General features: G+C 38.2%; 1 protein-coding gene across 2 annotated transcripts in view; it reads right to left on the minus strand.

Moving 5' to 3' along the window:
• The window catches only part of Sdk1 (sidekick cell adhesion molecule 1), a 986062-nt gene that overhangs the window by 359238 nt on the left and 604801 nt on the right, over nt 1–22023 (minus strand). For both annotated transcript variants that reach the window (XM_023713416.1, XM_023713415.1), the window contains exon 5: nt 17624–17757. In XM_023713416.1, the coding sequence (XP_023569184.1) occupies nt 17624–17757 (134 nt within the window). The remainder of the gene's footprint in view (nt 1–17623; nt 17758–22023) is intronic.

Consider the following 22023-nt stretch of genomic DNA (forward strand, 5'->3'; position numbering starts at 1 on the left):
TTCCCAGAGCTTCCTTGTAAGGTGAGCTTTCTGGGAATAAGAGACAGACTCTGAGTTCTGAGGCCCCTTTACAATGGGGCCTTTTTGTATAACAATGTCTGAGTGTCCATGATAATATTGTTTCAGCTCTAAAAGAAACTAATTAATTTTCATCAAAAGCACTATGAATAAAAAAAATCAGATGGGCTGAAAAAATGAATTAAAACTAATAAAGGAATATCTCCAATTGAAAACAGGTTGATTTTAGTTATTCTGGAGAAGAAAGACCCAAGTCCTATTTTGCAGGTGATGGGACTTTAACAATTCCTTCTCCACAATAAAAGCTTCTTTTTAAAATAGCGAGAGACACAGCTAATAAATCATATTCCATCTATAGTTATAAAACAGACAGTTTGAAGCCAGGAAATTCAACTTGGCCTAGAAGACAAAGAAAGTCACACCATGCAGAATTCTGGAGTAACTGTGTTAACACAAAGGTGAGGAAAGTACTTCTTGTTTTTCCTTTTGGGTCACCGTTAGTCTCCACCTAAGACTTAAGATTAGGATCCAATCCCATGTGTTCAGCCAAAGCCTAGAATTCAGGAGTTGAGGCCTGGGAAGCACAGGACTGCACTGAGCTACAGATGTGCTTCTGCCATGAAGTACCAAAAGGTTGTTTTCTTTACTAAGATGAGCTGATGAGGGAGTTAACCAGTTGCTGGATACTTTTTACCAGTCAGCAAGGTGAGTGAGTTGGGAACTTTGTTTCTCTTTGTGGCTTGTTGATATAAGATCTGCTTGCACTGGACCACACAGTTTACAGCAAATTCCTGGTTGTGCCTGTCATAACATCATCTTCTTTTTGCTGTGCAGGGTCAGATAGCTGCATTATCATGAGAGATCACAGTGCCAGTGAAGTAGAAGCAAGAACAAGGGGACAAAGGGAAAGATCCTTGTTCTTGGACAGCACTTGAGCTGGCCCATGTTGCTGATCTGATGGAGTAGCCCAGAACTTTCTCCAAGTTTTTACCTGGCCTGCCTTTGATTGTTACAATTGCCTAGTGACCATAAGCATTGGGTGTGGAAGCATCTAGGACATGCCATTGAGTCATCTGCATTTTGGACAGGTCCCTCCAGGTGAGCTCCTGGAAGATGCTGATGCCAATTATGTGTGGAAGCACTGTGCTGTCAGGTGGTCCACAGAACTCTGTGTCTCCATGGAGACATCATCTCCCAGGATATAGGAACTGTAGCAGAGCAAGGCCTTAGGCTCTTAGGAATAGGAGGCATTCACTGTAAAGTGGTCAGCTTTTTCACCTGGTACCCACATGTCACTAGAACATTCCTATGAATCCATTTCAAGTTTTATGCTTCTGTGTCATTTGGTACTAAGGACTCCCTCTCACTAATGCAACAGCTGTGAAGAGGGGGACAGTGTTCTATTAAAGAGCCTGTGACATGGAGCATGGGGTCACTTTATGCAATGCACCCTGCCCTCTCTGTCTTCCTAGCCCTTGCTCTACACACAGCATTTCCATCATCCAATGGCCTGCCCTTGAACTTGACTTGCCTCAAACATGGAAAAGTTAACAATGATTGCCTTATGATGGGCAGTTTTGGTTCTGAGTCACATGGTGCTTAGTATTATTTGGGCCCAGAAACTCATTGAAATGAAATGCTGGTACTTCTCAAACAATGAGCAGTTCTCTGCTATAGAACAAATGTGCTTGATCCAGAATGCTAGGGCTCAGAATTGCAGCTCTGACAGTGGTTTGCATCGACCCACACAACATCCTACCTAATAAGAAGCATCATTAAATCTGCTGGCTCAAAAGACAAAAGTAGCTGGAAAGTTTGCACCTGGATCTGTAGTAGTCCTCTCTTGATCTGCATAGCTTCACCCCCAAAATGACAGACCTCTGAGTCCCCATTCTATAGGAGGGGCGTCTAGGCAGATGGTGTGAGGAAAGAAGTGGGGCACTACACACTTATATGCATTAATTAGCATACACCTGAGGGCCCCTGCAGAACAGTGTGTGGCGACAGCCAAAGCTCATGCTGGAAGTTTCACCAGAACATTGCTCAACAGGCTGGGCCTCTTGGTATTAATGTCTTAGCCACCTCACTAGATTAACTTGAGGCTTAGAACAATGTGAGATGGATGTGAATGCTCTCTAGAGCAGTCCTTTTCAAATTTTAAAGTCACCCAGAATGCTTGATTAATAAAATTCCTAGATCCCACTCCATAGACTCTGGTCAGTGGGTCTGGGTGGGTCTTCAGGATTTTCATACCATCAGTCAGCAAATGATGCTGATGCTTGTGGATTGGATTGGAGACCCTGCTTTGAGTAGCTCTGCCATTGAACCTCTGAGTAATAGGAGGATTTTGGTACACAATTGTAGCCTGGGAACCAGCTGCCTGAGCACCACCTGAGATCTTGTTAGAAATCCTGTTTGTCCACAATTTAATGTGTATATGAGTAACTTAAGCATCTTGTTAAGATGCTGAATTTGATTCAGCAGTTCTGGGAAGGAGCTCAATCTTCTGCATTTCTAACAAGTTCCCAAGATGGTGCTGCTGCTATTGGTCCAAGGACTACCTATCCAGTATATCCAATAACTTGCTGCAATGGATATATATCAAAAGAACCTGGGGACAAAAAGTCCTAGCCAAGCCCAGGTGCTTCTCTAGAGCTCTAGTGATAAGAAACAGTGTCATATATTTAAAATCTTTTTAAAAAAATCTTTTATTTCTTTTCTTTTTGATGATGAAATATATATATATATATATATATATATATATATATGCTGTGTGCTATTTCAAATATTATGTGCTTTGCTCTTGGTTTGATGTCCCATAGTCCTGATATCACATAGCCAAGCCTCGGCTGGATTCCTCCCTCACAAGTTTTATTCCTTCACACCAACCCTCTTTAATTTGTGTATTAAACTAAGCATACAACTCTTATTACCATGGTCTTCAAATATTTTTATCCATAAAACAAGTTCAAAAAATTCTATCAACCTCATTTATTTGAAGTTTTTAGGGATTTAAGTTGGACTTAGAAAGCAATGTGACTTGATATCTACTGTAATCCACTTAAAAAAATCTCCTTTCAACAACTGAAAATTGTCTATCATTCCTTTTCCTCCTGCAACTCATGTACATAATTTTACTTGTTGTAATACATATTATACTTGAAAGTATTCTATTTATCACTGCACCACACTTTTCAATACAAAAAGCACAACTAAAAAATTTCTTGTGATCATAAAACTCTAAGCTTTAAAACAATTCTGGGTAGGTTATCTACCATTATAATCATTAACAACAATTTAACATACATCAAGACAAGTTTTGACAAATAATTATTGAATATGAAAAATAAAATATCAGAAATGCTTCTTTTAATGAGATGAATGAGACTGTTCTTTTTAAAATTAGTTCTTGTATTCATGGATGACTATTACTTCCAGCTAAAATGAAAAAGCATTCAGCATCAATTTTGCTTCTATTTTTTGCTTTTGCAAACGTATGCACTGAGAAAACTTCTTTTCATAAATGAATAGAACAGAGGGAGTTTTGTCCTAACAATTTTATTCAATTCTTTCAAATCACTTGGATTGCTATGTCCAAAACAACACAGTAATTTATCAGCAAACATTAGTTTTAGTGATCTGTTGGCTGACAACTTGATTAGGTCCTTCTTCAGTTTTGCTGAAAGCAAGGAAGTATAAGCTACCTACCTTGGAAGGGGATTTCTTAGTCAATCAATGAAGTTGGCCACTTCCTCCATTCTTACTCCAATATTTGAAGTTATCTTTTTCCTAACTAGTAAAGGGCTTTGTAAGTCCAGAGTAAAATGCCAACAATGATTAAAGTTCGGTGGAAAAAATGCTTTTCTTTTGAAAGGTGGGGAAAAAGCAACTGTGAAAAGAGAGATGCCTCCACTCCAGACTTTTCTCAGCAGATCAGCTTGGGGAAAAAGTACATATATAAGTTGTAAACAATTCCCTTAAAAACATTCAAGACTGAATACTCTACAACCAGAGTGGACTTTAAATCATTTCATCTAACTTCTCACATAACAAAGGTTGATGTTTAGACTGACATTCAGGTCTGGAGATAATATCTGATCAAAGATGATACTTAAAGTCACAAGAATGAGTAAGTTCTCTACAGGAGTATGTGGACAAAGACTAAACAAAACATATCAAAGACTATATAATTGAAAGAAACAGTTACTGCCTATATTGTTTGATCAATTTTGTAAGCCTATACCTGGTAATCTGAGCAACTACTTTGAAGATAATGATACGCAATATAATAATCATTGTTAATTTCCTGTCATCTTGTTTGGAAATTCTGTATCATTTTATTGAGTTTTTTGGTCTCTTTAAACTAAAAAAGAAGCTTAAAAAAGACTATGTAATGGCAACTTGTTTCATCAAGAGGTAAGGAGAACCAAACGGAGCTAAAATTACCAAAGTCAAGGATGAGGGAAGAGAGCAAGAACAGAACCAGTGAGAAGGTGTTCCAGGAAGCTGAGATGGAGACAGATTCAAGGAAGGGAAAGTTAGAAATGCTTCACTGCAGTCTTTCAATCACTTATGAAATGAATATTTACTGAGTCCGTGCTTGTCATGCACTCTTCCAGATGCCTGTGGAAATAAAAGACAGAAATCTCTGTCCTTTTGAAACTTAAGTTTTAAAGGAAGACAAAGGCCACATGATAAATAAGGATTTTTGGAATGAGGCTGCGTGAAAAATAGTCTTGGTGGAGACTATGGCATTGAAACAAGGGAAGCAAGTGACAGGACAGTAGGTATGACAGTCCCTAGTCACAGGAAGCACCATTTTCCCCAAATCCCTTCTTAATCACCTCATTGGTGGTGCAGCTCTCCACAAAAGAAAAGATTTTTAAAGAGTTCTGCTAACAAAGCTTTTCAGACCTTGGAAGCAGAATTAATAGCTCCCTCGCCTGTGCTTTCCTATGTTGTCTGCATAACTCTGCTGCATCTGGTGCTCAGCACATTTGTTCTGGGCTTGCCTCTCCTAAGCACAACAAGAGCGCTGAAAGGCAAGAGCCTCGTGCTTCTTCATCTAGTTTCCTCAGCAACAAGCACAATGTCTTGTAAATGCTCAGTCTTTTCTGAATGAAATATCAGAAATGAACTAAAAATTTCTAAAACAGTGGGGGTGGAATCACACATTGAGACAAGAGTGATGCAGACTCTCAATAAAAGAAATTATAGTGCAACTCTTCCAGGTGCTACAATCTGCGTAGACATAGAGAACAGTCTACATGGTTCCAGGGTGGGCTCTTTCTGTGATTATGTTGATGATATGTTTGCTATTTTATGCATTGCTGAGTATTCTTTTAGGTTGGAATGATATTGAAAATACTTAATAAATATTTAATGGCTGGTGCACTAACCAGTGGGGGGAGAAGGACAGTTTTACATCATCCTTTAGGAATGAACTTCAGAGGTGAATATGAGCCAGGCACAGCGGCACACACCTATAATCCCACCACTCTAGGAGACTGAGGCAAGAGAATCACAAGTTCAAACAATGCCTAGGGAACTTAGCAACTTAAAGAGACCCTTTCTAAAAAAAAAGTAGAGATGTGGCTAGTGTAAAGGCCCTGATCAATATCTAGTACTGTTCACCCCAAAAGGGGGATATGATCAAGCTAATTTTAGTGCTAGCATAGTGTTCAAATACATTGACCTGGAGACTTGCTTCCTATGTTTTTACTAAGTGTCATGATTTTTATTTTGTGGTACAGGGGATTGAAGTCAGGACCTTGCGCTTGCCAGGCAAACCATTATTCTACTGAGCTGGCTCCCCAGCCCAGTGTCATGATTTTTAGAACTACTATAATTAATTTGAACAAAGAAACAAAAGGTCAAAATAGTCATGTGATGTTTCTTTATGATAATATCAATATTGCACCGTTTTTTCTGAAGCAATTCTTTCAACTCAGAAGTTTTTATGAGTAAAGAAGTGCAAAAAACATTTTGAAATGAACAAATAACCAAAAGTTAACTTATGCATATGGTTTCTATACCTAGATCATGATGATTAATGAGGATTAATAGGAAGGGAGAGGTCTGAGTTCCGTATCACATTTATGCTGGAAACTTTCCCAAATGACATCCAGCCCTCTCTGAATTAATTCAACCACAGGGACATCCTGGCAGAGAAACAGAAGGCAAGAATCTTTTTAGGAAAGAGATGCAGATGGGGACCCAGCCAGGACTTCTCCCACCTCACACCGCAGTGCACAGCCTTTTTCTCCCCACCCCCAGCTCCTACTTGTGAGTCTACAATAGCAATCACAATGGAAAGATATCCTTTCAAGGGTTTGGCTAGAGCTTTGCATGTCTGATTTAGTAACTTCCCAGATAGTCATTCCAGTCCCAAACAAAGGTGAATCAGTGAATTCCCAGTTCTCATTTTTATGGTTCTATATAATTACATAGAATGACAGTCTTTGGAATCCACCTTAAAAGAGGCTATACCTGTTTGGCATTTCTAGGCAGATGAGCAAGTAGCAATGGCAATCAGTGGTCACGGGGCATCTTTTTTCCTAGAACTACTCTGAATATATGGAACCACATCAGGCTGGACAAGCAGGAGATGATGTATATTAAGAGCCTATTCCTGAAGATCATAAAAGGTAAAAAGGCACCAGAAGAACAATTACCTGGAGTAACAAAGAATCACAGAGTGAGACCATTGCTAAGTATTCATTAATTAGAACACAGAAAAAGCTACATTTTTAGGCAAATTTTTGGCTCCTATTATTTTTGATATGAATTCCACTTCTTTCCACCTTGGATAACAATGTACTCTTGGAAAAGTGCAGGGTCCAGTACTGACTCTGACTTTGGTAATGAACTACAGACTTGCTAAGTGCTTTTTCACTGTAAAAGATACTTTACCTAATTTTCTTAAGGCTTGATTTAATATTCAACCACATTGTAAAGATCTACAATTTTAATTACCTGCTGTAATTGCCTTCTATAAGAGCCAGGGGAGCATCATTTACAGTGATCAGTAATAAAACATTATGACTAAGTGGTAAAGGTAGAAATGAACTGTGAGCAAAGGTGACCACTCTTTAGCTGTATACACTAAAGTAGAAGCCTGACTACTTTCCAAAATGAGTTTTAAAATCAAATCCAATTCTCCAACACAAATAATCTCAAGAAATAAAATAGTGACAGTCTCTCTAGGGTCCGAAACTATACCACTTAACTGTATGAAACTGCGCAAGCTATTCCTGTGGTCTATTTCTTCATCTGTAAAATGTAGATAATATAGATTTCAGAGTTTCTTGCTTTTTTTTAAAAAAAAAGGATTAAATTGAGGTCAACATTTGTAATGGAAGATAATATTTGTGCTTTGAATATAGAGTTGACATACAACAAACAACTATTGTTACAACTACAACATCCTTTTGTTATACTCTGGGCTAAAGTATGTCTTCCATCCCTTGTCAGCTTGAGTGAATTTTCCTGCTAGCGCAGACAGTGATGGCAAACCTTTTAGAGCTTTTACTGATACAGACAGTCCACTGCAGTCCAAGTTCATAGGTTCACCACCCCTGGTCTAGGAGATAGGAGGTCTTCCCTCAGCACAGATTGCCTGCTATTATTATAGCAGTTGGCCCACCTCAATGTTCCTCCAAACTAGAAATACATATATCCTCATTTTTTTCTGAAAAGAGAAAGGTGAAAAGACAACTTAGCCCAGTATGTGAGGCACTCTGGTTTGACAACCTCAGAAATTCTGAAAGATAAGAAGCTAAACAGATGTATCTTCATTAGCAGCTTCAGAATACTGAACTCATGCATAAAAGGAGAAATAATCCTGGGGAAGTAGGAGCAGAATTATTTAGCATAGAAAATAAAAGTCAAGTGCCAGGGAACTAGCTAGGGTCATCATTTGTATTAGACTACTGCTCAGTAAATACAGTTTCCCCAAGAAAACTACATTTACAATTATCAACCTGTTCTGTGGCCTCATTTCCACCATAAGCATTACTTTGTTTAGGATTTCCAAAGACAAATAATGGAGATAAAAGTTTATAGAATGACTTCATGGAAAATGCAATTTTTCTTCACCCTTGTTTGTTCCCTCTAAAAGTTCTTATCTTTTCTTATCAGTCTCAGTGGCAGGGATAGAGGAAAAAGCATGTGCATGGAGCAGGTTACAATGCTGAGCTCTCTCACAGCATGCTTTTTTGAAATGTCATGTCTATTTATTAGAAGACCGCAATGAAATTATCTTAAATGCTCTGTCTTCTGAATTCAGGCATGTGGCTGTTGCTTGAGTTAGAGAAATCAGATCCTAGAGTCAAGGATAAACATTATTAGGGCTACTTCAAGTTCCAGCCCTAAGACTGCTATAATTAGCAGACACCCACGCTTAAGTATCTGAGTGTAATAACTTAAATTGGTACATTTAACAAGAGGGCAGGAGGGAAGATGCTTTGGAGGAATTATTGTAGCTGAGGTTTGTGGAGGAGTTGATAAAAAAAGATCTGATTAGGGAAACCATCGCTGAATGATAATCTGTGCCCTCAGATAATCATAGCATAATTGGGAGAAGGAAATGAATATTTATGGTTCATTTTAAGAGTCCAACTGACCAGTTCAGCCTGGTTAATGAATTCTTCTGAGTGCTTACCTTATTCTCTGGGTGGGGTTACTCCAGTGCTCAATGTTAATACCTGGACATGAGGAAGTGTGGCCACATGCAGGTTTTATAAACCCAGCAGGAGCCATCATGTCCTATTTTATATCCTATGTGGTGTCTAATGCATGATCGATAATAAAATAATCACTATATTATTGCACATTTAATTTACTGTTATGATGCTCCATTAGCAAGCACTGACTATAAAGTTGTCTTTACAACACCTCTGAGGTACAACAGTGCATAGTGTGTGTGCCTAGTTTGGGTACCAGAGCACAAAGTATACCCAAACATGTCTCACCGAGGGCTTTAAGACCAGCACATTGGTTACTTGGACTGAGGTTTTACCAGGAGGGGTTCTGGCATCAAACAAGTCTTCCTGATTTATAAACAGAAGCAGGCATCTCTGAACTATAGTGTGGAAGAAGGCTGAGCATCGTTAACAGGGTGCTGGCTGGCAGATGTCTCTTCCCAGTCTCGCCTTCCCCAGGGCAGCTAGACACCAAGATTATATCAGCCCCCAGGGGAATATGCTGTTCTCCTTGCAATGGAGACGCCAGGGTTTGGGGTGTCCTGGCTGGGTCCTCCAGTTCTCTTTTACTATCTTTGTGACTGGGTCAATATCGTCAGTGGGAAATGGAGCTGATCACTGATTCTAGAACTAAGGAAAATATACATGAACACATCTGATTGGTGCTCAGGGAGAACCCTTAAGCCCTCCCCTAACTATGCCCTTGGAAAATATTTTAACACTACTTCTATTTATAAATTATCACCAAATCTGCATACAGCTTAGAACAATTTTTGTTCCTTGATCACCTGAAATACTTCTGTAAAACTATGTGTTTTTCCCACATTTTATGTTAACATGTAAAATTTTTCATCATAAATCTTAAAGACTCAAAATAATATACTTCTAATTTATTTTAATATTCTAATATTATAGTATATTTTGATAAAATAAAACTACTGCTACACTCTTTAATATGAACTCAAAGGAATTTAATATTTGTAAAACAGGTCAAGAGATTTGATACACATCATTTCCTGCTTAAAAAAATACATGAACAAGTTCAATTTTCTAACAGTAAGAAATTATAGCCTTCTTTTCTTCTTGAACTTGTTTTTGCATCCTTCTCCTCCCACAAATTTTTATGCTAATTTATTATATATATTTACTGAGTAAAAGTAGTTTATTGATCACCCTATCATAGCCTCTGAAAAATATGTACATAATTTAAAACTTTACCCAGGCACCTTATGGCTTTGTTGAAAGAAAAAAAGATCTCTTGCATTGAGTTACTGTTACAGTTACCATTGGTACTCAATCAAAAATTGCATTACAAATATTGATGAATAGTTAATATATTTTGAAAAGTTGGATCTGTGAAATTCAACACTAATTTGAGTTGTACATTTATTTATTTATTTTAATGTATTTAGGACAGGGTCTACAGGGTGTATAGGGTCTCACTATGTAGATCGGACTCATAGTGATCCTCCTGTTTTTCAGTCTCCCGAGAGCTGGGATTACAAGTGAGTGCCACCATGCCCAGTCTTGTATATTTAATTATATAGATATAACCACTATGAGATTTTGTTCACATAAACCTATGAGAATGGAAGGAATTTTGGTATACAATATCTATACATTCTTTGAACTGGAATTATAAACCTAAAGCCACAGAGTACAGTAATAGAATCTTTGTCCTAATCAATAGTAGACGAATCCAACATCTCAGCACTTAGCACACAAAGCTTCATTTCCTACTCCTAAAGGCTAGTTGAGATGGGAATTCTTCAAGGCCACTCTTTACAAATGCTGAGTTCCATACATAGACTTCTTGCCTCTTGTGCTCCTCCTCCTCAATATGTGGCCTGGCCAAAGTTGTGCCTTCAGGAAAGAGCCCAAAGAAGACCTTCTGGCTCTAAATGCCTGGCCTGGAAGTTGCACAGTATATTCTACTCACTGGGCTCTCAACTTGCAAAGGAGATGGAATACCTTCCTATTCTGACAGCGTAGGGACTCTATCATAGTTAGCAATCATCAAAAATATCCACAATGAAATGTCAGATGGCAGTGCCCTTGGTTCCGACCTCATTTTGTAGACAGTAGAGAACTGAAAACACCTGTTTTTTAAAATAGTTTATTTTCCAGTTTTTGAGAGCCCTTCCCTTTGAGTCCCTTTTTTGGTCCCTGGGCATAATACCCCCAGATAACATCCACATTAAAATGCAGGTTGATGACAAATGAGTCTTCCATTTGGCACATAAAGGTAAGGGCCAAACTGAGACGAGCTATCTGGGTCACAGGTATCCCAAAAATACATTTTCTTATGATTTTAGAAAAGCATAATAACTAGAAAGATTGCCTCAGAATTTCATACTCTGCTTTCCTCCTAGAGATCTTCGTGTACTCCAAGTAATACAACTTTCTATGAAGATCTTTGCCTTGAGAAACCAAGGACACTGGGATATCCTAACTTCAAAGTTGAGGGAAAATACAATTCATGATTTAACCTGATTCTTTAAGGCATATCCAAGGTGAAGTAAGGATGAAATGAATCATACAAATGAAAAAAGATACTTTGGGGATAAAAAGAGGTAGAATGGAGGTGAGACAGCAGGAGGTGAAAACAATCTAGTCTTTCCTTGTGAGGTTGGGGAAGACATTTATGGTCTCATCTTTTTAATGACTTGGGCTCTTTTTTGTTATTGAAGTCTTGGTGAGAGCCACTAGCTGCCCCATATTTTAACTTCATTCATCACTGCACACATACAAACATTTGGGGTTCATAAATACAGTATTAAGACTGGTATTTTATTTGTTTTTTAACTGAAAAATGAGAAAAAACTAAGACTTCATAATATTTAACTATCAATTCAAGTTTACTTCATTGGGTGGCCCATTTCATAATTGAGCTATCCAAAAGGGCAAGCTATACAAAGGGGATGAAAAATCTTGCCCATCAAGGAGTGGACAGGATGCCCACAATTGTCTATTTGCTTTCAGAACCTTCCAGTAGGCTTCACTTTTGACTGGAGAAATGGGTTTGTGTATTTGTATTTAACTGGACTCAGATTAATTCTGAGTGGATAACTGGACATGAAAGTATTATATTCCTGTAAAGAAAGCACATTTCTGAATCACTTATGACACTAGCACAAAAGAGAAAGACTAATGACAGCACTGGCCCTTGTGTGGTTAGCATGAGCCATGTTACCAGGAAACATGATCTTTTGTAACCATATGTCATAAGAATTCATCTAAAATCCTAAATATTATCAAGAAGGCCAAGTAAAATGAGGATTTCTATTACATGTTATCTACTGTACCAGGAGACACCAATTATAGATGGAAAAAGACTTTCACGATGAGCAAGACACTTAACACAGTTTAATTCACCTTCACCTCCTTTATAGGATACTGAATGCTTTTAACTTACAAATAACTAAGTACCCCTACATTGCATCAATGCTCAGAGCTTATTTCCTCATAAGTATCTACAAAAGAGCTCTGGAGACCAGAGCCTGGGCTTGCCTCTGCCCATTTGTGGCTCCAGGAGCCTGGGGCCAGCTCTTGCCTCATGTTTCCTTATATACCCACTGAACAGACCCAACATATGGCTAAAGAATTAAATATAGGACTTTACTACAAAATATACTTCCTATCAATGTGCTACAAAATTCTGGCAGTAAAGTATAGTTATGACTTGTGTCTAGGTGTCACCCCAAAGCCTCATGCAGTTATTGGGGTGGCTTCTATTGATTGTGATTCTTTTTTTTTAATGTATTTGGTATAGGGTCTCACTACGCAGCTCAGACTCTTGGTGATCCTTCTGCTTTCAGGCTCCCCAGTGCTGGGAATATAGGGGTGCGCCACCACACCAAGAATCTCTGGCTAGCTCAGCCTATCCTGGGGGCAGGGCTGGTCCGGCATGTGGTGCCTGGATTGAACTGCAGTCTCTGTGCTTGCCTAAGTTTTCCTAGGCAGGTGCTTTAGTCTGTTGAGCTATCTTGCTGGCCCCTGTGACTAATTTTTGATCCAGTGCCGGGATTATGTGTGTGAGGTGCTACACCTGCCCAGGGATAGATAATCTGCATAGAAATGTAAGGAGGGCAGAGAGGCTTGCTAACAGCTGCAGCTGCTGCTCCTCCCTTTGCTCTTTGTTGTTTTCCACTGCCATAAATGGCTGCCCTCTGCCATGTGCTTCTCTGCCTTGGAGCCAGCTGAGTATGGACTGAAACCTCCACTAGCTGTGAGCTAAATAAAACTTTCCTTCTTTGATTTGGGGTGTCAGGTATTCTGTCCCAGCAATGAGAAAAAAGTAAGTAAGACAAGTATCATGCAACCTATAGAGTTGCAGCTTGAGTCTAAGTTACTCAGCTGGGATGTAGGTCCTATTCCCAGATTGGTTTTGAGTATGACTGTATTTCAAACTGTTCTTATTTCATTAGGAATCCAATGCATGTATGTCAGGGTCCATTTAAAAGGCTTATGCCTGCTCTCTTCTTTCTCTTTAATGTGAAAGGCACAGGAAAATAAGATAAAATTTTACCCAGGCACACAAAAGCCATGTTTTACAGGGCAGCCCTCTTAGATGACTGTGCAAAGACATTATTCTCAGGAATCCACTTTCAACTACTAACTATATATGAGGTCTGCAGTTAAATTAGCATTATAGAGGACAAAAGAATGTTAAGTGGTCTTCAGAATTAAAAGCAAGAGTTTGTCAGCCTGAGGAGGATCAGCCAAAATGATATCCTATCTGCAAATGTTGTTTGAAGAGGAGACATTAAAATGAAAGAGGTGAAAAAAGCAAGAAGGAGAGAGGCAATCATTTCTTTTTTAATCTAAGCTTTATCCCTGGTAGAGAATCTCATTACACCGGACATTTTGAATATTGGATCAGAACTGATGCTGTGTCTAACGTATGTACAATGCCATTTAAGCAAAGATTGATTAATCGCTATACAGAATTCTTCTCATCTCCTAATGATAGGAGCTTTTTTTTTTAAAAAAAAGAAGAAACTTCCATTCATGTATGAATTCAGTTCAGAAGCTCCAGAAAAGTTAACTGAATATAAAATCTTCAAAGTGAGAGCCCAAAACAGGTTGACAGGTTTATAAAGCTTGCCTGAGTTTGACCTCAGAATGGAAATGTCTACTCTCAGGCAAGTTCAACCTATTCTTTTTCTTGTGTGCACCTGAGCTGCAGGAGCCAGCTATGAAAAATTCATAGGGGATGCTTTGGCAGTCCCACCTATGTCCTTAACATCTGCTGGATCCACATCACATTAGAACTTCAAAGGGAATCAGCCCCTGCGAAGGCAGCAAGCATTCCGTTCCCTGCAAGCAGAGGATAGAGAGTGCAGAGACTTCTCCTTCCTGACAGGGTTACCTACGCCACCTGGGCTGCAGTTTATCTTCCTAACCAGAAAAACAGGGAGAGGTGTTGAGACATAATAACACCATTTACTAAGCACGCACACAGAACAGCAGGTGGTACCATTACAGGACTGCATTTCACGCTAACATTCGTGCAATTTAAAAATTTATTTTTATCCATACCCTCTTTAATTTTGCTTCCCATAAGCTTCAAATCTAGCCAAACTATTCAGCAATTGGAAAGGTGCTGAAGTGTCTGAATTCTCAGGTATGCAGTTCGGGAAATTTCTTTTCTCCCATTGGAGAGTGACAGTGCATCACTTAGTCAGCTGCTCTGCGATGAGACTGGACTTTGGCTTCTACCCTACTCAGATGCTGGGTAGTCCTTGTAAAGGAAATGAAAGGTAGGGCCAGTGATACTCTATTTTAAAATTAATTATAGTTGGGAGAATTTGATTTCCAGCACCCTGCTAGCCAGATCACAGTCAATACACAAAAGTCTTCTATTTTATTCTCCTGACACCAAGGAAAAAGTTTATCTTCATTAAATGATAATTGGCTGTAATATCTTTTGATTTTTCAGAAGTGCTACCTGGCAAGATTTTAAAAATTTTCATCAATCGTGTTTGATGTTTTAATGAACGCCTACCTTTGGGGGAAAGCTGTCTGAGGCTGCAGACACACTACGTCTTGCCATAGTGTGTCAGGGTCTTGAGAATACCCAATTTCACAATAGCTCAGGGAGGTGATGGCTTCTGGGACATTCCTGCACAACAGCCACTGCTGAGCACAGCCACTGCAGAATTCGGGGGGCTTCTGCAGATTTATCAAGACTTCTGATCTTTAGAGGTTTTCAAAATAGAACTTTCAGTTGGGAGATGAGTAATTGGTACATTTAACATTTAGCTAAATCCAGTATGTCACATGAAAGTTCTCTGAAGAATTAAAATAGTTACCTCAACCATCTTCCTTCTTGGGTTGTATGTGGTCTTAATAAAAAGCAAAGAATATATTTATATATGGAAACAAAACATGGATTTTTTTCCCCCTAAGCTTTAAAATAAGTCCAGATCACCAGCCTCATTGTGGCTTACCTTTGACACTTTTTACCTGGTACCAATGAAAAGATAAAAACACATGAGAAGAAAATGTAGCCAATTAATTATAATATTTATGAGCAGCTCTCAATATACTTTTTGGTTGGGGAGGGAAACTGAAATTACTGAAAAAATTTACATATTCCAATTATCTAATGCCATAATGTTGCATTCATATGGCAATTTGCAAACTCACTGTACTAGTTTCATTTTCTACTCACCTTGCAAGTAGCAAACTACTATGTGCACAGTATTTTATAACTGTGGTGCTAATATCCAGTGAGCCAGAATTTTTGTAGAATTATTTTCTTTCCATTTTCTAACAAACTAAGCTAATTCTCTTGTTTCTGACCCAGAATTCCTCCATCTGTATTATTATCCTATTTATATCACAATTGAGTACAAATCAGATTTGCTAATAGTATAAACGGCTCTAGCTGTAAAATTTGGAAATCATTAAAAATAATCACAATCCACTTGATCATACAATTTCCACCCTTTGTTATCTCCGTTGAAAATATCTTGATAAATCATATTCACTTCTACTACGATTCTTACTCAGGCAGTCCTCTAAATAGCAACACATCATGCTCGAGATTTTGAGAGCTCCCCATGTCATCAAGGGGCATAACTCTACAAAGCCTCAAAAGGTCTTGCTAAACCTGAATCTCCCTAGCCTATGGTCTGAAGAGCAGAATCGAATCCTGCTGACGGTAAGGAGCTGCTGACAAGCTGACAGCGCAGAACAGCAGTAACGATCACTTATTTAAAGGATGTGCTGGGCAAGTGAGGGTGAGGACGTGCTTAGTTAATCCACACACTCCAGCACCCAGTGTTTGCTACACACCTTCACCATGAACTCTACTGGGCAACTGTCCTGAGTGAACACATGAAGCAAACATGATTGTTCTGTCCGACACACTTTCTAAATTTCCTGAAGAGAAAACCATCCCTTAAAGGAGTTTTCCAAAAGATGAAATTCACTATAAAGACAAGTGAATATAATTCACTCTCATATGATGTGAACATAATATTTTGAAATTTACCATCTACCATGACTATTTTCCAACCTTATTTTCTCAACAGCACAAGTGAGTTTCATTCTATCAAGGTGCCAATGTTTGGTAACACATCCTGTAATATGCATTTTCCAATCTAGTATAGCCCAGGTTCTTGAGACAGAAGGTAGTAAGGAAAAGGCAGGAGAAAGAAGACAGAGCAGGTCTTCCTCAGAGCCGCCTTTCTTGGCTAGATCTGCAACATAAGGTAACCAAGGAAACAGCTGGAAAAAAGGAGCACCTCCTTGAATCTGCCTTCTGGAACTAGATCCATCTTCTGAGTTAAACATTAGTGCAGGATCAAACACAATGCGAAAAGGTAACCACGTAGCTTCATTTATAATTAGACTCTGAGCATATATCCTGTGGTCTTCCAAAACCTTTGCTTGACCCTAACTAGCATATTATTGACTAGGTAGACTTGATGCCCCTGTGGGCTTTGACACCATGACAGTTCTTTAAGGCCCATGAAAGTAAAGACTTTCACCATGCAGGGTGGGGTTGGAGTCACTCATTCGCAGAAATTACACCTCAGATAAAATCCTCAATCCCACCCTAAATGATACATTTTTAAACCTTCAACACCAAACCCCTTGGTACTGTGGGCTCTTCTCATCAGCCTGTTCTCATCCTGTGGAGTGTATCTTGTCTTTTTTCTATCAAATAAAACACTGATATTACTGCAACTCCTGTGTTCCTGCTCAGTTCTTTGTTTAGGCCATTAAGAGCCTGGAGATGATTCCCAATCCAGCAACATTCTTGTTTCGGATGTTTCCCTTCTCTAGAAATTCACTTTCACTGGTAGGATTTCAAAGACTAAACATTTAGGTATCCTCAGATGAAAATGTCCTTAAATAAACCATCTCTATCACTATAATTTGTGTGTATTCTCTTTCTGACTCAGAGTTTTAGTTAAATCATGCAGCAAAAAATGATCAACCTACTATAGTTAAATACTGCTCATTTTAACCTGACTTCACATATGTATATATTGTTCTTCAAGGAAGCTATTGTTAGATTAAAAGAACATAATTTGCCGCTAATTTAGTCTCAAATAAAGTTCATGGAAACAATCCATGAAAGTCAAAAGGTTTTTTCTTTTGTTAAAAACAATACACATTAACAATGTACAAAAGAAATGTTTTAAACGCACAAGATAAATAAGAACTTGCATTTTAAAAATATGAGATAGATTCATGTTTTCTGCAAACTGTTTCAAAGGAAGCAACAACCCTAAAGCTCTTCAAACTATGTGACACTGGGCCAACATTAAACCATAACTACTATGTCAGAGAAGAAGATTCGCTCAAATGTCCCATCAGAAAGTGCTTATTAATTGCAGAAAGATGGTCTTTCTTTCAGAACTACTGCTTGGAATTTCCCAACTCACTTGCTATGCTCAGGTGAATGAATGGGCTTGTCTTGTTCTCCCCATTCTTCTCATTGACAGCCTGCACGTAGTAGGCCCCGGCATCACTTGCTGCTGTAGAAAGGATCACCAGCTGATTCTCCAGTGTGATGGCGCTGTTTCAGAGAAGCAAAAGATAGTCAAAGACAGTCCAGGAAACTTCTCATTTATATGAATTGATTATTCATATAAATAATTCAGAATTTATGAGGCAAACTATGCAGGAATGTCTGAGGTTTTGTTGTTGTCATCACTGTTTTGTTTTTTAAAGATATGAAGGAACATCAACAATGGATAGGCCAATTTTAAGAATGTAGCGCAGGCTGAGCGCCTCTGGTCTGGCGTGCACCCTATAGCCAGCAGGGTCTGTGTGTTACAGGTGCTTCACCAAGCCCATTTTAGAACACCCACAACCAGAGGTTATTCAAACTCAAGAGGTTTCTCCAAGAGTTCTCACAAGGCCAGCCAGAGGACACTCCAGGGCAGTCATGCCTTTTCCTTTAGGAGGGTTACCTTCAGAGATCATTTCTATAGCATGATCATGCAATAGTCACAAGCCTTTCAATTAGAGGGCTGGACCACCATTATCTTGATCCAGGGCAAATGAACGTGTTTCTCTGAACAGGTTCCTCTGAGTGTCCTTGGAGACTGTGCTTATCTTACTTACACAGTGGAGGCTAGAAAAATCACTGCCAACAAGCATAGTGCTGACCCTTAAACTTAAATTCTCCTATCACCACTAACTCCAGCCACACATCCCTCACTCACTTCTAGGAGTCATATTTTAGAAGTGCAAACAAGTAAACACTCTACATTACCATAAGCAAATCCTCCTCAGACGTTCTAATTCCAGTGGAAGGAACCAAAGACATCTTTGATCCACCCACCCTTTCTCTGAGCCTGCCAAGGTCACATGGTCACTTGCTGCTAGAGGCAAGACACAGGCTTCTCACAGGTAGACCAGTGCTCCTCACACTGGATCACACAATGACTCTTACTGTACTATTTTTTTAAAAGAAGAATGCCGACAAAATCCAAATGACTATTGTATTCAAATGTGGACCAGAGTCCTCTGCTTCTGTTATGCTTCTGTATTCCCTTTGCTAGTTAAGGAGGTGAGTGGGAGGAGTTAGAATCTACTAAAAAGTAATAGTGCAAATCTGGGTGAATTCTCTGGCTGGTGAACTGGGTATGGAAAGTGAAACATAGTCTTGAAACACCAAAACACCTTTTAGTCCGTGATGTTATTGCTAAAACAGAGATGCAGTGGCATGTGGCACACCACAGGAAACTGTCTCCACAGAATGGGCCCTGCACAAGGAAGAGTTCTGCTTGTCTGCCTTCTGATCTTTGTCAGAGCCTTTCTAGAGTCAGACAATCATACCAAGTGAGTGACCCATCATGAAGAATTTAGTGCAACAGCAACCTGTCCCCTTCTAGTTAATTTTTGAGCAGCTTTTTAAAAAATCCTTTGTTCTTATACATCATATAAAATTACACTAAGGAATGACTAGTTCATTCATGATTCCCACAGGACATATACATTTTAGGTCTCTCTGGCTAACTTATTTCATGTCTCATTTAAGAAAATTTCCCTATTAGGAAGTTTTCAATTTTTGGACCCATAAAAATATTTCAAAAGAGTTTTACTATAATTATTTATGGCTCCTTTATAGGTTCTTTTATAGAACCATAGAAATTGTTCCATTTTATTTTAGTATATGTTATACTGGCACCTAAAATTAAATATGAATATTTACTACACATGAAGTTACACATTTAATAGTATAATTTAAAAACTAGATATATAACTTTTGAATTAACATTTGATTTTTACAATAGTAATTTCAAATATGCCCATTAATTCTCAGAATTAGTCTTTCAAAATGGCTACTAATTCTCTATATTATTTATTTCATTGTTTCATGAGTATTGAAAATTTAAAAGTACATAAAAATAAAAACGCTAAGTTTTACATCTATTAAGGTTTTATTTTTAAGCTCTTTGTCTTTTAGTTTGCAATTTCTCTACTTGTTCAAATCAATATTCATAAAAGAAACTTTATCTTTCACTAAAAAAGACACTGCAAAAATTCTAAATCTTTGGAGAATGTTTACTAAGTAAGAATTAATTACCCAGAAAAAGATTTTCTATTCCAATGTTCCTGAAAAGAGGATTTTTACAAAGTAAACTAATTTTTAAAATGAAAATAAAATATTTAAATGCATTCATCTCAAATTTATGTCCCATAACTGGTGGGATGATTTAGGAAAACAGCCTATTTTAGTGACATCAGTGACTGTACCCCTTGGCTCCTGGCTTTGCTGTGGCTACCACCTTCCCAAGCAGCTGGAGTGCTATCTATGCTAGTAGCAGGCTTGGACTGTGGTCATTCTGTCCCAGGCTATCGATAATGGTGGCAATTTTATGGCCATGAAGGAAACAACCTTAGCATAAAGCTGACAATATTGGTGTCAGACAGAGAATATGAAGTACCTGGGCCCTTGATAACCAGTAAAACACCCATCCTGCAGCTCATCCTATTTCTGATGTCTTGTTTCATTATATAATACATATTGGTCATGTTCAAATTTGCTAGAGTCACAATTTCTGCTACTAGATGTCAACACCATGTTGATACAGATTCAAAAAGCATACACAGTAATATCCATTTGAGATTTTAAAAAAAGTATGTTTTATGCACAGAAAAATTCCATGTATGACTTATGAGTAAACTGTAACAGTGGTTAGTCTCTGAGTGGTAAGATTGCAAGTTATTTTCTTCTGAACTCTGTATTTCAAAATATTTTCTAATTTTTGACAACAAACAAGTATCCACTCTGTTAACAGAGGAACCATGTTCTAAAGGAATGCAAGGGCATAGTAAGTAATTATGGTACTGAAGTTTAATACTTTCTCCATATTATGAACTGCTTGGCTTTATTATAATATAATTCCAAAGAACTCATTTAAAACTTACATTGACTTTACAGAAAAATTGTAGCATTCAGCCACAGAGATTTTCTTCTAGCTTTATTGAAATAAACTTATGTATGGTTTTATATAAAATTATTTCATTAGTCTTCTTTCATTTTACTTCTGCAATAAAAATAAAACCTCATAATTCTAACTTCTAAATCCTTGAGTTAGTAAAAAATAGAGGGAAAAACCTTAGGCCAATGAGAGTGAAATAAACTAGAGCTCAGGAGACTAGAATGTTGGATACATACAGAACAAGTTAGAGGTTCTCTTTAGTACTTCAAAGGAGAGAACTCAATCTATTGTCCTTAATAGTTGACTTACGAACAAAGAAAATGCTGCTGGTCAGGCAAGGACTGTATTTCTACTAGATCCTTCTTAAGTGCTTGTGGGCATGTTTTACTTGATTCCAATGTTCATGAGTATCAAACAAAATATTTTTCTTTTTTAGAAAAGATGAAACTTGAGGCAGAAAGGACCTGTGTGGCAATGGACAATCAGCAATGATAAAAAATATCCATAAGGAAAAATGGCCCTAGAGGTGGATGTGTGTCTAGGCCTACCCTTGCAGTACATCGTGGAAGGGCCCACTTAAGAATCTTCTGTTATACCAGCTATTTTGATTTATATTCAAAATGTTCTCTAAAAATGTCATGTGTTCAAAAGTGGGACTTTTGGAAGGTGACTGGCTCACAGGAGCTCTATACTGCTGTGGATTAATCCACAGATGAGTTCACAGCTGAATATGCTATTAGAAGGCTGGGCCTAGTTAGAAGTGGGTCACTAGTGCCATGACTTCATTTTTTCTGTTTCCACCATGGCCTCCCAGAATGTCTTTTCTTTCCTGGAGCCAGCTAGCTATGCACTAAACCTATCAAAATCATGGATCAAAAAACCTTCTCCTCCTCTAAGTTGCAGGTGTCAGGTGTTTTGTCTTAGTGCTGGGAAAAGTGACTAATGAACTTGCCAATATCCAGAGGATGTAGTGCTCCCTGTTCTATAAAAGACCATTTATTTTCAGAGATGTGACATTGACATAGCAATTTTGGAGGAATTAGATTTACAGTTAGTAAAATTAGTTTAGTGGGTACCTTGTAGATACCTGAAGATGAGGACAGAAAAGCCAGGGTATATATTCACAGGAACCAAATCAAAATACCTTTATTTACTATTTAGTAAGCAAAGATTTGACACTTAGATAGGGGGCAGAGCACAAGGGAATTCATTGTTTATGTTCCATGAAGCTTACATTGATTATAAACTATGAGAAGTGACAAGGATCACTTTAAAAACTTTCCCTTAGGAGTGATTATGAACCAAAGGGAGGAGTCCTAGGAGGTGTCCAAAAGCAGTGTAACCCATCCTTTGGCTTCCATGAAAAGAAAAATCATCTTTAGTTACAA

Source organism: Octodon degus, unplaced genomic scaffold, assembly GCF_000260255.1.
Source record: "Octodon degus isolate 3935 unplaced genomic scaffold, OctDeg1.0 scaffold00031, whole genome shotgun sequence".
NCBI classification, from domain to species: Eukaryota; Metazoa; Chordata; class Mammalia; order Rodentia; family Octodontidae; genus Octodon; species Octodon degus.